The sequence below is a fragment of the Trachinotus anak genome, unplaced genomic scaffold (assembly GCF_046630095.1).
Source record: "Trachinotus anak isolate AG129_WGS33_773 ecotype Australia unplaced genomic scaffold, CSIRO_AGI_Tana_v1 ptg000020l, whole genome shotgun sequence".
NCBI lineage: Eukaryota > Metazoa > Chordata > Actinopteri > Carangiformes > Carangidae > Trachinotus > Trachinotus anak.
Genome location: NW_027273871.1, coordinates 2,607,218 through 2,623,216, shown reverse-complemented (window position 1 = coordinate 2,623,216; position 15,999 = coordinate 2,607,218). Strand labels below are relative to the sequence as shown.

Genomic DNA, 15,999 nt, shown 5'->3' with positions numbered 1-15,999 from the left:
GAAAAACAGCTGTTGTGTGTGTAGCGAAAATACAAAGAACAATGGCAACTCATGTGTGTGTGTGTGTGTGTGTGTGTGTGCGCTGCAGATCTCTCATTTCCTGTTAGTATAAAACAGAAGAACATTGATGTTTGGTAAATGTCACATGTGACACAGTGACACAGCAACATAATAAACAAACGATATATCATATTCTGTAATAATGAGCCATCACATCATGAGGTGATACATGTAGAAATATATTTATTTCAATATTAATCCAATACACATGTATATGTATTCAACTATTAACTAGAAATCCATTACAATTTTAATAGTGTAATTAACAAAATATTTATCAACTACTGGTTGTTAGTTATTTAAACTTAGAGGCATTTGGTGTTTTAGGAAAATGAAATAAAAACGACCTTCATATGATCCTGTCAGGTTGCAGTCAGCTCAGACATGATTCCAAACCCTGTGAACCAACACTTATGTTTCATCTTCTCCTCTGCTCTCAGTGTACACACATACTAAAACAAAACAGAACAGAAACAAACCCACACTGGGCAGAAATGTTCAGGTGCCTTCATGATGAATGTTAACGGCTAACACATCACTGAAATGGAACAGACTCAAAATGAACTGTAGGCAAATTCCTACAAAAAAAAACCTCCTTCATTATGATGAACAATTACAGGTTAATTACATTTTACTAATGTAGTTTTTTCTGCCCTTCAGTGAGCGATGATTGTGTTGTTCGTAAATGCAACAAGTATTGTTCATATCACAGTAAAGTGAAAAAACCTGACATCATACCGTAAGTCATACATAGTAGTAGTGAATTCATTCATCACCTGTGTTATATCGGATATTATAAGTATGCCAAGCTGATCTAAAAGGTTAAAATGAAACATAGTAATGCTGAAGACAAATCTAAGAGCCTTAGATGGGAATAAATAATTACCTTCATTACAAAATAAGGTGTCTCTCTACAGTGAACTACATGAAACTTCTTCTGCCATTACTGAAAAGTAAAATATATTAAGGCAACACCCGAAGTTTTCCAGCTGTGCTTGCAGATGTTGAGTTGGTTATGCAGAAACTCTCTGGTCCAAAGGGTCAAGGAAACAACAGATTTGTTGTCTGGAAAGCAGCAGGATGTTTTTAAAGGAGATAATTCTGAAAAATTAAAAAAACATCAGTTATTCAAGAATTAAGATTCAACATTCAATACTTTGTTGACATACAACCTAGCTGTTAGGAGTGTTTAGTTGTCAGTGTGCTCAGGACAGGACAACCAATCCCAACATAACACATAATAAGAAATAAGAACACATAACCCACAACCCATAAATTGTTACATATATCAGTGGATTTGATATCTAGTACAAAATAAAAGCAGAATTACATTACATTCTTTATCACATCCTCTGCATTGACTCTGCTTGCAAAATAACAAGTATATCAAAGTATCTAAAGGGAATCCTGTCACATGTTTTGCCGTATGGTGGCGCTGTAGAGCAGCATGTTGCCCTGCCCAGTTTGGATCCTGTGCAGCGCAGGAGCACAGAGGTGATGAGTAATGTATTTCTGTCAGCTGAGGGCGGAGTACGTGAGTACAATCCTTGAGTAAATATGTTTTGACTTATTTTGTTTTATTTGAGCTTCACTGTGCAGAATGATGTGTGAGTTTGATGCTAGAAGTCTGTCCTCACATTTATCTGCTACAGGGGGACATCATGACTAGTTTGAAGACAATCATGGTCCAACATGAAACAACTGACTTTTCAGTGAAGTAGGAGATGTTGGTTGATTAGGATGGGGGCATGTTTTTTTTTCATGGATTAATAAATTAATAAAACTGTGAATGTTGAACAGTTGATTTTGGCAAGATTACAAGAATTTAAATCTTCCTGGGTCTTGTCTATGTTTACAACATGAAAAAAATGAACACAGGAGTCAAAACTGAAGATAGCTGAGCTATTAGTGTGACAGTATTAATAGGATTTTTTTTTCATCTTTGCTGCCCCATGACACTAAACGCAGACATAGTGTAGCTACAAACATGTTGGTGGTGAGAACGGAGCAGCCTGTCAGCATTTCTCCTTTCCTCCATAACTCACCTGTAGCACAACAGCAGCCACCACGGCCAGGACGGCTAAGAGCGCCATCCGCCCCATCCAGCCCAGGTCCACGTTGTTCAGGATGAAGAAGCGCGCCCAGCCCAGTTTCTTGGGTGTGTGAGGTGGATACCTCATGCTGTTCACCCCCTCCATGTTCAGCTTTTTGATGAGACAACTACGCTGGTGGCTCAGCTGGTCAAAGCTGAATTTGCCGTGGTAGCAACCCATACCACTGTTTCCTGTACATGACAGATAGAGGTTAGGTTGACCATTTGTATAAATAGTCATAAATTAAAATAGAAGTGAAATAAATTGCAGCAATCAGCCAATAACTTAAAGTTAGTTGTTGCTGCAGCGTAACACAAAAGCAAAGAGTGAAAAATCCTTTGACATGGGACCAAACGTTTGGGTGTAAATTAAACTGAGGAGAAAATAAACAGATCATGATATAATGTGTCCAGAGTGCACACCATTCAATTATATTAAACAATTAAATATGTTAAATTGAATTAAATTGACTTAGATTAATTAAATTGAGTTAAAATAATAAAACAAAACAAAAATGCTTTACATAAATTAAATTACATTGAATGAATTATCAAATGAATTAAGTTTAATTCATAAAACAGAATTAAAGCTCAGTTAAATAACATTAAGTCAAACATTGATTTAAATAAGTTACATTAAGTAATAATCAATCAATATAAACCAATTAAATTAAAACAATGACATACTCTTTATCTATTCAAATAAAAGTAAATCTACTCTAAACCAATTCATTTTGCTTAACGGTGACCTCGGCCTTTGACCTTTGTCCACAGAAATCTAATTAGTTCAGCGAGCAGGTGAATTCACTAACGTGTGAATGAGCACTCACCCACTCCTCCAAAAGGCAGAGAGCTGACAGAATAGTGTACGAGACAGTCGTTGGCCAGCAGTCCTCCGCTGGAGGTCTCATCTACCATCCTCTTTATCACCTTTACAGAGGAGAAGAAAAAAATCACGTACCGAGAGTCTGTTCATTCCTCTACTGTGGATCTGCACATGTGCCGTGTCTGTTGTTAGATATGGTACCTTGTCATCTGGTGTGAAGACGTAGAGGGCCAGAGGTTTCTCTCCCTTATTGATAAACTTGATCGCTTCGTCCAGGCCACTGACGGGCAAGATGGGAAGCAGAGGTCCAAATATCTCCTCCTGCATCACCTTTGCCTCTGGTTTCACGTCACGCAGAACTGTGGGGGCTAAACGCAACACAACACAGAAACACTAGTCATTATTTCTCTTCCTCATTACTTCATATATGTAAATATAGAAAAAACAATAAAAAAGTACCCGGGCAGATAAGTCCTGATTGATTTTCATGTGAAGGGGCGGTGGCTGTCAGAAATATTACCTATGTAGCAGTCTGACTCGTCATTGTCTCCTCCTACAGCGATGGTGCTGTCGTTCAACATGGCCATTATCCTCTTGAAGTGGCGCTGGTTGATGATGCGTCCATAGTCAGGGCAGGTCTTTGGGTTGTCTGTGTAGAAATCCTGTCAGAGGAAACAAAGTAAAACTACATAAATACTTTGTGAAATCTGAGCGAATAATACTGAGTTAACTGAAGAAGCAGCCTCTGAAATCTTTGATTGTTTTGGTTCATTTAGGTTTTAAAACTCCGTTTTTCTATACAGTAACTTTTGGTTACTGAAATTTTGCTGCTCTTGAATCTTTTGGAAAGAATCATCTGGTTTAATGAAGTTTACATTGAAATAAATAGATCATTAGTTTTCCTTAGTGCTAGAGCTGTGTTTTCAGGTCTTCAGTACCTTAATAGACTTCTTGACCTCTTCGATGACCTGGTCCTGGATGCTGGGCTCGCAGAGGATGTAGTCTGGGGCGATGCAGGTCTGACCACAGTTAGTGTATTTTCCCCAGGCGACACGTCTGTACAGGAGTGGAGGAGTCGACAGGAGAGTGTGAGGAAGGAACAACTACAGAGCAAAATAAAAATGTTATTAAAATGAAAATACTACTGAAGGAAACAGATCTGAGCAGTGTCCTGACCTGCAGGCTATGCTGATGTCGCAGTTCTTGTCGATGTAGCAGGGGCTCTTTCCGCCCAGCTCCAGGGTGACGGGCGTCAGGTGTTTGGCGGCAGCCTCCATGATCAGTTTGCCCACCACGCTGTTGCCGGTGTAGAAGATGTGATCGAACCTCTGGCGCAGCAGCTCCTGGGTCTCTGACACTCCTCCGGTGACCACAGGGTAAAGCTCCTGCCACACAGGGTAGAAACACACGTTCAGGTTTCACAAAGCTGCATGTGTTTCCTGAAACGTGACAGATGTCTCAGTGCCATTCGGGCAGTTTTAATTAAGTCTTGTGATACACATTTTATTATAATCTAGTTTCTTTTTGGGATTTTGTAGATCATTTGCAGAAAAAATAGAGATGAAAATAGCTTACTGGTTGTTAATAATTTGCAAATTATAAAAGCCAAGCAAACACTAACTTGTCCCATCAGGAAAGGCTGCCATTTGTTACATTTATATACTGTAGTAAAGGTGAACAGTGTTTGTCTGATATACTGTATCAGTGCAGATGCAGCCAGCAGAAAAAGATGAGTAATCTGTACAATAAAAACTGTCAAAAATCTGCATTTTTGTTCAGAGAGGAAATAATCCTGTTTGTGAAACTGTAAATGTCACAAACAAACACAATGAATCCTCTCATGATGATCTATGTTTGATGAGTGAAGAGGGTTAAAACTTAAGAACCAACATTAATCTTTCATCTTGTGAACAATAACAATCATCTTGTTTCACTTCATGGATACATGTTATCCTGATGTTACTGCGATCCAGCCTTACTTTGTCGATGTAAAGCGGCAGCAGGTCCTCCATGACCTTTGCGGTGTGAACGCAGACCTCCGAGGGCTTAATTACAGCTGCATTACCTGGACAGGTAAATGACAAAAGCAACAGATATGACAAGACAGAACGAGTGAGCCCACAAAATAGTAGAATTATGTAACAAATGCTTTTTCAAGCCTTTATTTTCTTTCATGCTATTTGTCCAGTTTGCTTTGTTTATGGCAGCAGCAGTGGGCATGCTGTCAATTCACAATGTGGAATCTATATATAATAATTTGTAAACTAATGATAATTAAACTGAAAATAATGGTATTTTATCACAAGTGACTTTAGTGGTGTTGCCAATGACAGACACAGGGAAATTACAAGTAGACTAACCAGTGTTTACAAATGCTGGAAGCCTTTTTTCATGGTCTGAAATCATGTGTGCTTTAGTCTCCTTCTTCAGTTCAGTTTTTCGTGCATTAGCTGTTGTTCTGCTGAAAAAAATACACCTGTCCTGTAGTTTGTCTACCAGTTTTTTGTTTATAATTTTTTTTGTGATGATGTTTGTCTTCCTTTCTGTTTTAGGCTAGCTGGCACGACACATTCTTAAAACCGAGCTAATGAAAACTATGCACCACCCCCACAGATGACCAGCTAATATCATGTGACTGCAGTTCTGCACTAAGGTCATGTGAAGTTCCACTTGCTGAAGATCAAAAGGTCTGGAAAGACTGGCAATGGGACCTTAGGAAAATTGGTAACACACACTTGCATTTTATTACTGCAACTTCTAACACACCTTCTCACCATCCCACCTGAATACACTGACCTTTAATAAACCCCACAACTCAGGTTTGGGTTCCGTTCATCATGGTAAATACTACAGACTGTGTCCTGGACTGCAGTCAGCAGGTAGCTCACGATGACTGTTAGGATGACCCTTTAGTGGTTGGAGGATGCAGTGAAATAAGATGGCAAGGTGATGGTAAGGTGTACCAACCAGGTGGAATTTATCCAGAAAATCAGAACAGCAACATGTGAGATCCTATCAGCATCTTACCCGACAGTGACTGGCGCCTTTTATTCTGTGCCACTTCATAGCCCTATTAGATGCTACCATTACCAGGTATTTCCAAATTCTTAGTACTGGGCTATATTGCCATAAAGTACTCCAGAATATAATTTAAGCATATATTTACAAAACATATCCACTGCTGTATCCCCTCTCCAAAAAAAAAAACATGCCCACTTTCCTGTCCTCCCACTTGTTCCCTCCAGGAACATTTATAAGGTCTTTGTACCCCAGGGAACTGTTTTGGCCGAACACCCTGGTGCAGACAATGAAAAAGGACAGGTGAGTGTTTAACACTACATTTCACCATCGCTCAATTATTAACATATGTTTCAAACAGTGTTATCATCATCCAACTCTGCTCTCTTTCAGGTGGAGCCAATTATCCACCACCTGCCAGGCAACAGCACAACAAGGATTTAAAATACTCAATAAATACGCCATTCGTACTCAATAAATAGTACAAAAGTACTTGATAGAAAATGTGCAAATATGCAATGTGCAAAATGTTCTGTGCAAATCCTGCTAATAAAGTGCAAATATCGCTATCAAAGTGCAAAGTGCTGTTATTAATGAAAGAAATCTTCAAATGTGCTACATCTAAATTAGTGGTGCCAGAGTTGACCTGCACTTATTTTTATGATCTTTAATCTGTGTCTGCCAAGAAATCAAGGGAAAAGACTTGTGCCCTACTAAGCAGATATACACATTGATGCAAGATCAGATAAAGCTGAAGCAAAGGATAAAGTTCACGCTGTGCAAACACTCACTTCAGGCTGCAGCCTGACAGGACTCGGTTCTTTACATCCTCCACCCATCAATGTTTGGGTCAAAACAAGCTTTATCCAATGGAAATACAAATGAACCGTCCTCGCAACACTATCATGTAAAACTATCACAGGGGTCAAGTAACAAGCAAAAGACTCAAGCAAATGAAGAACCAGCCAAAGGACTGTTAAAATACTGCAGTGTCATGCTTAACAGTCACAAACAAACACTCCACACTGAGGTTTGCATCACAAAGTGATCAGAGCTGAGCCAAAACACTTGATTTAGAGCACAGGGTGGCCATTTAAAGGCAGCCTTTTGAGACCGACATGAATTATTCATGAGCTCACACTTTATCTTGGAGCAGAGGGATTCACTTAGAGATTAACTTTGCCCTTTGAGCCATTACTGATAGGAGCAATGCACAGAGTTGAGATGTGTATGTTCACACATGCAAACACACCACAACCTGCACACATGAGGATACAAATACATAACACACATGTAAGTAGACACACATTTGATTTATGCTGAATCTACACTTGTCTACTCTGGGTAGAGTTCACAGAGCGGCCTTTGACCCACTTTAATCAGAAGCTGATAGAAAATAAAGAAGGTTGAGTCATGGCAGGATAAAACAGGAACTGGAGTGGTTATGATCATGAGACCAGGAAACTGAGCAGGACTGAAAAATGAAAGGGGAGTAAGAAAAAAACTAAATATTCACTGTTCTCCACAAATATGACAGAGCTGTAGTTGTAGGCATCTGCATCTTTATTATTTAACATGTGGACAGTTGTATGGGCTTTGAGGCGTCTAGGAATTGGGACCTGAGTTAATCTCTCCTCCCTCTTTTTTTTCATTTTAACATTTCATATATTACACTGCTCATCTCATTTTGAGGTTGTAGGTACAGCCAACAAAAGACCATCAGCCATCTTTGACCCTCAAGTTACTTACAAACGTTGATTTGAATTTGATAAAATGCTATCGAACCTCAGTCCTAACTGTGCAGTTTTTTTTTGCAGACAGATCCTCTCAAAGTTCATCACAGGGGAAAATGCCGATGAAATCAGGCAGAAATGTGAACCCTGACCTTGTTGCATCACACACATGCAGACTCACACTCTGCCCTTTCACCCACACACACACACACAATCACTGCAGTACCAGCGGCGATGGCTCCGATGAGCGGCTGGATGGTGACAGCCCAGGGGTAGTTCCAGGCCCCGATGATCAGCACCACTCCCAGCGGCTCGGGCTTGATGTAGACGGTGTCTGAGAGCGTCAGGAGGTTCTTCTCCACGGTTCGAGGGGCTGCCCACTCCTTCAGCTTCTTGATGGCCAGGCTGATCTCCCCCTCCAGACCCAGAGTCTCGTACAGCTGGGTCCCCACATCGCTCTGGGGATGAAGGATATCATTCCCAAATCATCATTTCAGGGCTTGACTCCACCTCACATTCAAAGTTTCTGTTTATCACTTCCTTTGGGGAGATCTTAATGTTTGCACCTCACTGTCTTTTATAATTAAATTTCTTTTTTGTTCAAATTATACAATTTTCTAGTTTTTTAGCTCTTGATTTTAATGTATTTAATGTCAGACATTTAATGACTCTCTCTGTCGTCATTAACGTTGGTGAACTGTGTAAACTCCAAGGAAACAGTGGAAATAAATTCAGGACATCATTGTTCTGTAGCCATTGAAAAGACTAAAAGTGAATAGACCAACGCTATTTTGGACAAATATTAGAAATTGGAAAGAAGTGGATCAACACACTCAGAACTGACTGACTAGTTTTATTCCCTATTTCTGTTTTACTGAAAATTGACCCTGACTCTCAAGCTTGCTGGAGACCAGGTGTTGATCATTTTGGACACTACTCACCTTATTGAGGTCTTTCTTGATGGCATCTGAAATCGCCTTCTGTCTCTCAGTGAATAACCGCTGTAAGTTCTTCAGCTGGCGGATGCGGTGCTCTAAAGATTTGGACCTGCCTGTTTCAAAGGCTTTCCTGGCACAAGCCACTGCTCGCTGCTCCCTGGACATCCTGGGGAAAAAATTTAAAACACAAGACAGTTTCATTCTTCTGTCCTAACTCACTAAATCCATGAGAGACTTAGTTAAAGCTGGTAGGAAAGTCTGAACTCAATTCAATTTGGTGTGGTTGAGCAGGAAAAATGCACAAACTCAGCCAACATTTCCTGACGTACATTCAGTGGAGAGACTATGACTGTGGAGTTTCTTCTCCATGCACATCTGGACAATTGCTGCTGCTTGCAAGCTGAACTAGAGCTGAAACGAGTTGATTCATGGATTGACAGAAAAATAACTGCTCGCCATGAGCTTCAGCCGCTATTGCGTTTACAATGCAAGAAGTTAGAATACGTCCTCCGAGCAGAGCTACTTCTTCAGGACAGATTGGACGCTACAGGGCTATTAGAGGTGGTGAGACGGGCCAGCTGGTGCTAGCTGGTTAGCATGCTAACTTCTGAGGAAAATTAGAGTAACATTGGTGTTGCTTTCCACCAGTGGAGACAGCTGTTGGTTAGTTAAGAATGTTAGCATTAAAAGCTGTTAATGCTAACAATAGCAAATACTTCCATATAGCACCTTTGATAGTTTCTGTAACTATCCAAGCAAAAAAAATAAAGTGCAAAACAACTTTTAGTTCCAGCTTCTCAATGTGAGGAATTGCTGGTTTTCTCTTATTTTTCATTTTAAGATGCGCAATTTGTACTGATTAATGAAAGAAAATAATTGCAAGATTAATCAATAATGAAAATAATCATGAGGTGTAACCCCAAATTAAACCCCTTCACTCATCTGTCTGTTCCATCATATATCACACCCATATGTGCTGTGTTATCTCTGTTGGGATTGAAGGTGACAATCACAATCAAATAACAAAATCTGATTAAAAGAAAGAAAAAGGGGATATTGAAAAGAGAGAGCTAAGAAAACCCAAAAGTTATTATGAAGAATTATATCCTGTTGGTAAATGTTTTATAGCTACAACATACAGATTATAAGTAGAGTATAACTCAGGTATTAAGTCCAATCTTGAAGGTACTTGAACTTATTATGATTTTACACAGAGATCCTATAATGATAGTTATAAATTATGACCAATTGTTACAGAATAAACATTTGTAAAATTCCTGTTAGTTTCCCATTAGTCATTTTCCAAAATTACTATCACTAAAGACTGGGAAATCAGAAAAAAAATCATATTTGAGTAACTGGAATCAGACAATATTGATCCAAAATATTTGCATATCCATTTTCTGTTAATCAGAAATAATACAGTAATATAACCCTAACAACTGAAGCGTGCAGTTAGTGAAGCAGAAGATGTGGATACTTCTTCCACTAATGAAACATGTTCACCAGTAACCAGTAGGCCCAACCAGTTCACGTAACAAGCCCTGCTGCTGTACAGTGAGGTTAAATGACTCTGATGTACAGTGAGGTTAAATGACTCTGCTGTACAGTGAGGTTAAATGACTCTCTGATGTACAGTGAGGTTAAATGACTCTGATGTACAGTGAGGTTAAATGACTCTGATGTACAGTGAGGTTAAATGACTCTGCTGTACAGTGAGGTTAAATGACTCTCTGTTGTGCAGTGAGGTTAAATGACTCTCTGCTGTACAGTGAGGTTAAATGACTCTGATGTACAGTGAGGTTAAATGACTCTGCTGTACAGTGAGGTTAAATGACTCTGATGTACAGTGAGGTTAAATGACTCTGCTGTACAGTGAGGTTAAATGACCCTCTGCTGTGCAGTGAGGTTAAATGACCCTCTGCTGTGCAGTGAGGTTAAATGACTCTGATGTACAGTGAGGTTAAATGACCCTCTGCTGTACAGTGAGGTTAAATGACTCTGATGTACAGTGAGGTTAAATGACCCTCTGATGTACAGTGAGGTTAAATGACCCTCTGCTGTACAGTGAGGTTAAATGACTCTGCTGTACAGTGAGGTTAAATGACTCTCTGTTGTGCAGTGAGGTTAAATGACTCTCTGCTGTACAGTGAGGTTAAATGACTCTGCTGTGCAGTGAGGTTAAATGACTCTGATGTACAGTGAGGTTAAATGACTCTGATGTACAGTGAGGTTAAATGACCCTCTGCTGTGCAGTGAGGTTAAATGACTCTGCTGTACAGTGAGGTTAAATGACTCTCTGTTGTGCAGTGAGGTTAAATGACCCTCTGCTGTACAGTGAGGTTAAATGACCCTCTGCTGTACAGTGAGGTTAAATGACCCTCTGCTGTGCAGTGAGGTTAAATGACCCTCTGCTGTTGTCTGTGCTGCTCTTTGTTTAGAGAAACACAGAATGAGCTGTGAAGGGAAACCACCGTGAGACTCAGAGGAGTAATGAGAAACTACAGTGAGGACAGTTTACACCCACACAACAAACTGTGAGGAGGTCGACCGCTCGGATATTCACTCTTTATTACTTTGTAACTACGCCACAACCACCCTGAGCTCGTCACACAATATTTTCTCAGTCTGTTGTCGCCTATTTTCTTTCCAACCACCAGCTCCGCCGATCGCTGTTCGGCTGAATGTACGCATGCGTGATTTTCTTTTATTCCTACCTGGATTATTTCAGCTGTGGTTAGTTTCTGGAGATCCCTCTCAGTCTTGACGGTGAGATAACCGGCAGCAAAGAGTCTGAGCAATGACAGAGGCAGAGGAGCTGATCTCTCCTTCCCCGTTAGGTCACACCCCCACAGGGGCAGGACCAGGAGCTCAGGCCGTATCTCTCAGCCCCGCTAGGGCTGCGTGGACGTGGAGCTTCTGTGTGAGTGACTGTTCACAGCTTATTTCTTGTTTTACAATTACACACAAGACACAAAACCACCACAAAATGATGAAACATTAACACATGGATACAAAATAACAGAGAGAGACGTAAAAATGATCATAAATAGACACAGAACAAATATAAAAAGGCAAAAAAATAGCTTTTTGTTTTTGTCTTGTCTTCTGGAGGGGTAGGGGCCCATTTTCTCATAATCCATCCATGGCCCCCACCCAGGTAGTCCCGTACTTTGGTCCAAACTGAAATAGCACAACAACTGTTTGTATGAAATTTCATGCAGTCTTACAGACTTTTCCTCCAGAACCACCATCAGGTCAAAAGTTTAATTTGTCCATGACCAAATCTCTGCAAAGCTAACGTTGTCCCCATCAGCTGCAGCTGTGCTTTGGTTTCAGGGTTTTGTGTGTCGTGGAGGAAGTATTCAGATCCTTTACTTAAGTAAACGTATCAAAAATGTTACTTAAGTCAAACCTAATGAGGAGCAAGCATAAACTGGAAAATTAAATTAAAGTTGGCCCATGTAAGTGATAAACTATAGTACTGTATAGCACTAGATTATTTTTACTCATGCAATAACGTGTAAGCATTTTTACTAGCCCTTTTTGATTTGGCTGCCTCTACTTTTTGAATTAATATATGAATATTTTATGAAATAATCCAGTTGAACTGGTAAAGCAGAAGGTTCAGCTGTGACCTGCAGCCAGAGGCAGGAGGTTTCATCCTGGGTTTTCTGTTTAGACTGTGGTTCCATATAACACATACCCAAAAAACTCTCTGACATGATTATCCCTCAGGAACACCTTTCAGTTGTGTAGGTATTATACAGGTATTGTGCAGGATAATGAATTGTTCAGCGAGATTTTAAAAAAAAAAGAGTAATATATGTACAAAATACCAAATAACCACTTTTTTGGTTTTCTTCGAATTTGGCATTTTGTAAAATCACATCTCATATTCCCAAATGATCAACCAATCTTAAGCCATATTGAAAGCTTTCTTCTTAATTTTTAAGGAAATTAAGAAGGAATTTTTTAGGAAATTTCTCTTTTTATGGAAAATGAATCTCCCTTAAATCTGCTAATGCTGATAGAACCAGGGAGCTACGGGAAAAGGGCCTGGAAGTTACGCTTAACGCAGAGGTGTGGTCAGAAGCCTTTGTGTTTGCCAAGAAAATATTCACATGCAATAGACTCCTGAAGAATCAATATAAAGTTTTACAACGGGTACAGCGCACTCCTCACTTTCTGCACAAGAAAGTGAGGAGGTTAATCCCCAGGTTTCTCCCCTTTGTGTGAAGTGTAAAAAGGAAGTAGGAACTTTCTACCACTGTATCTGGCAATGTCCATTAATATCAAGATATTGGAAAAATATTGCTGAGGAGCTTAGCTCAATTTTCCACAAAACAGTAGCTCTAGATCCAGGATTGTTTCTTTTGAGTATACCTTCGGGACAGCTTTCTCAGTGCTATTTTGAAAGGTAACAACGATGTCTTTTATAATATATGGCAGCCCCTTCTTGATCATCCCCCCAGTGATGTTGTTGATTTATTGCATAAAGGGCGTCCATACTTCGTCTTCACATCTACGTCACAGGCTGTTGAATTTCTTCCTTTGACATGACCCTAATGCAAATAATGATGTAGATAAAATGATAATATGAGCCCAATATGTGCTGATGTCACCCGTGTACATTTTTTCCCCCACTTCTTTTTCCCTCTAGTTTGCCAAGATCTGTGCTGCATGGCCTGTGTGTTTGTTTGTTTTTGTAAAATTAATAAAATATTATTGAAAAAAGAGAGAACAATATATAATAATATAATATACTGTGGTTATTCAACTCTCTGTTGCGGATGTACCAGTCTTTAATCAAATGCCAGTAGTCACACTTAAGCTTTAGATCCCAGCACCATGTGAGTGATATCCCGTCATCCATCCAGCCTGGTCCGAGTCCCAGAGAAGCAGAGCTGAAGTCCAGAATAAAACCTGAGTCCAGAAGGCGTCACTTACTTATTTATTTATTTGACTTATGTGAGGACAAGTACTGTACATAGCATTGAGAAATACCAAACAACAGTGTTTATAGTAGTAAGTTAAGTTGTGTTTCTTGATGAGCATTTATACAATTATACACACAGCTCAACAGGAAAACGTAACAAAACACAAACAGTGCACAACAAATCTCACTCTTGGGAAAGTGTCAGATAAAGGACAGACACAGAGACAGAGTTCCAGGCTTTAAAATATTATTGCATTCATAAAGTGTTTAAATAATATGAAAGTAATGGTGAAAGTAAATGGTACATCTCATTACATGTCAACTACATGTCTTCACCGCTGACTGTTTGTATTTAAATACTACAATCATAGTTATTAGTCGCCATTGCCCTTGAATCATTATCATTAAATCTTTGAATTTTATTTACAAAAAGCTGACAGTGACAAATTTTGTCATCCAGGCATTTTAGCAAAAAAATGTCTTTATTCAAAACAACGAATTAATTTGACTGAACAACAAATGGCTCAGCCTCAAACCACAACTCTCTTCTTCATAGTTGATGTGCTCTGCACTCCTGCTTTCTGTGCTTTCATCCAAAGTCAAGCTTAAGCTAACTAACCAGTCACACCGACCTGCCAGATCGCAGGGCCGTTAACGGTGCTGACAGAATATGTCTTTTCCTTCTGAGCCATAATAAATCTTTATTTGGTAACTATAACCGCACTAAATCATGCCTCCGCTGTTCCCTCCTTTCCCCACTGAGCTGGATGTTCTTTCATCCACAGCCAAACTTGAATCACACTCAGCTTCTATTTTTCAGGACCAGAGAGGCTTTTTTTACAGCACGGTACACGGGCCATGCCGCACATGGATTAGGCCCAAAAATCTGTCAGGCTGACAGGAAATGTGGATGGAGTTTCCACATCAAACAGCGGGCTGAGGAATGGTGTTTGTGTATTGTGATGGAAGGAGCGAGGATGTCGGTGAGGGAGAGAAGGGCCAGAGCGTCATTCACACCTGAGTGTCAATCCTGATTTCTTAGAGAGGAGTGTGGACACAGAACACCAGCATTTCTCTGTGTGCACACCTGGGTTTGTGAGGTATAAACCGAAGCATTCAGACATCGAGAGAAGGACAGTTTGTGTATTGTGTGTGTGTGTGTGTGTGTGTGTTTTATATGGAGAGGTCAGGAATACAGTTTGAGCTGCAGAGCAAGCCAGAGACTCAGAGTGAGCTGAGGGGCGTTGCTGCATGAACAAGGAATGTGTGAGAAGAAAAGGAGAAATGTCTAGAACATGTTTATTTGTGATTTGACATTTTAGTAAAATGTTTTTAATATCAAAGTAGAATAAGTCAAAATCATCCAATCTCAGCTCCTTCAGAAAACCAAACAATGGGTCTAATCTGGCAAAAAAAAAAAAGCATTTTAACTTGAAAATGAAAATGACAGTATAGTGTTTAATTATTATCATTTTATTCTCTTACACATAAATAGATAAAAGGCAAACTAATGAAAAAACAACATAAATTCTTTGGGCCATAATGAGGCTCTGGAGCAGCTCAAATGTTCCTGGATTAACATGTTGCAACATATGTTGCTCCAAAATCTTCCAGCCTGGTGACCATGAATGCCACTGCATCCCATTCACAGAGATGACAGTGATCCCACACGTCCTGTGTGGGAAACAGCTGCATTTATTGTTTCTTCATAATTTCATTTCAGTGTTTCCCTTTAATTTCCCATCCATATGTTCAGCTTTACTGCGCTGTGTCTACCTTGTGGTGCTTATAAAACCTTGTGAAGAAGAAAACAAATTTGTGTAACACTGGGTCAAAAGGTCATGATTCTAAGACAATATTTATGTTCTCAACAAATGATGTCAGTAATTTCCACCAAAAGCAGCATTACATATAAAATATGATGATAATTATGTGTTTTCATATTGCAGAGAAATTATTTCCGGGAAGACTTCACTGGGCTTCATTTATTTATTTAATATTAACTGTACAGGTGGGCCAACATGGGGAAATTTGCATTCAATTTTGATATTTAAACTTAGATTTTAATGGCCTTAGAGAGTGAATAATGACAATACAATACCAACAGAAGGTTAATGAAATCACCCATGTGCTATTAAAATATTAAGATAAATCAGTGCTTCATAATGTGTTGAGAATTCATATTTATTAAACGGTCTAATGCTGCCACCTTGTGACACATTTCATCTCCAACACTCCTTTCGTCTTCAACAAACGACCTTACACATAATGAGAATAAACTAGGACTGTGCTGAAATAAATAATAAATACAGAAAGAAAAATGCTACAGGGTCACACTGATTTGAGTCGGACTTAAAACTATTAAACATTCACCACGTTGGGAGGGTGGGGGC

General features: G+C 39.5%; 1 protein-coding gene and 1 long non-coding RNA gene across 2 annotated transcripts; one reads left to right on the top strand and one right to left on the bottom strand.

The window, feature by feature from the left end:
• Positions 1 to 226: 226 nt before the first annotated feature.
• Positions 227 to 11,877, bottom strand: LOC139637369 (aldehyde dehydrogenase family 3 member A2-like). Its single transcript, XM_071506031.1, has 11 exons — positions 11,385 to 11,877; positions 8,671 to 8,833; positions 7,956 to 8,187; positions 4,958 to 5,043; positions 4,155 to 4,363; positions 3,917 to 4,034; positions 3,499 to 3,640; positions 3,180 to 3,346; positions 2,983 to 3,082; positions 2,106 to 2,344; positions 227 to 1,161 (listed from the first exon to the last, which is right to left on the bottom strand). The coding sequence occupies exons 2-11, from the start codon at positions 8,830 to 8,832 to the stop codon at positions 1,147 to 1,149; spliced, it is 1,470 nt and encodes a 489-aa protein (XP_071362132.1). The 5' UTR covers position 8,833; positions 11,385 to 11,877; the 3' UTR covers positions 227 to 1,146.
• LOC139637372 (uncharacterized) lies at positions 5,948 to 6,514 on the top strand. Its single transcript, XR_011694590.1, has 3 exons — positions 5,948 to 6,071; positions 6,224 to 6,299; positions 6,390 to 6,514. It is a non-coding gene; the product is annotated as an uncharacterized lncRNA (long non-coding RNA).
• Positions 11,878 to 15,999: the final 4,122 nt, after the last annotated feature.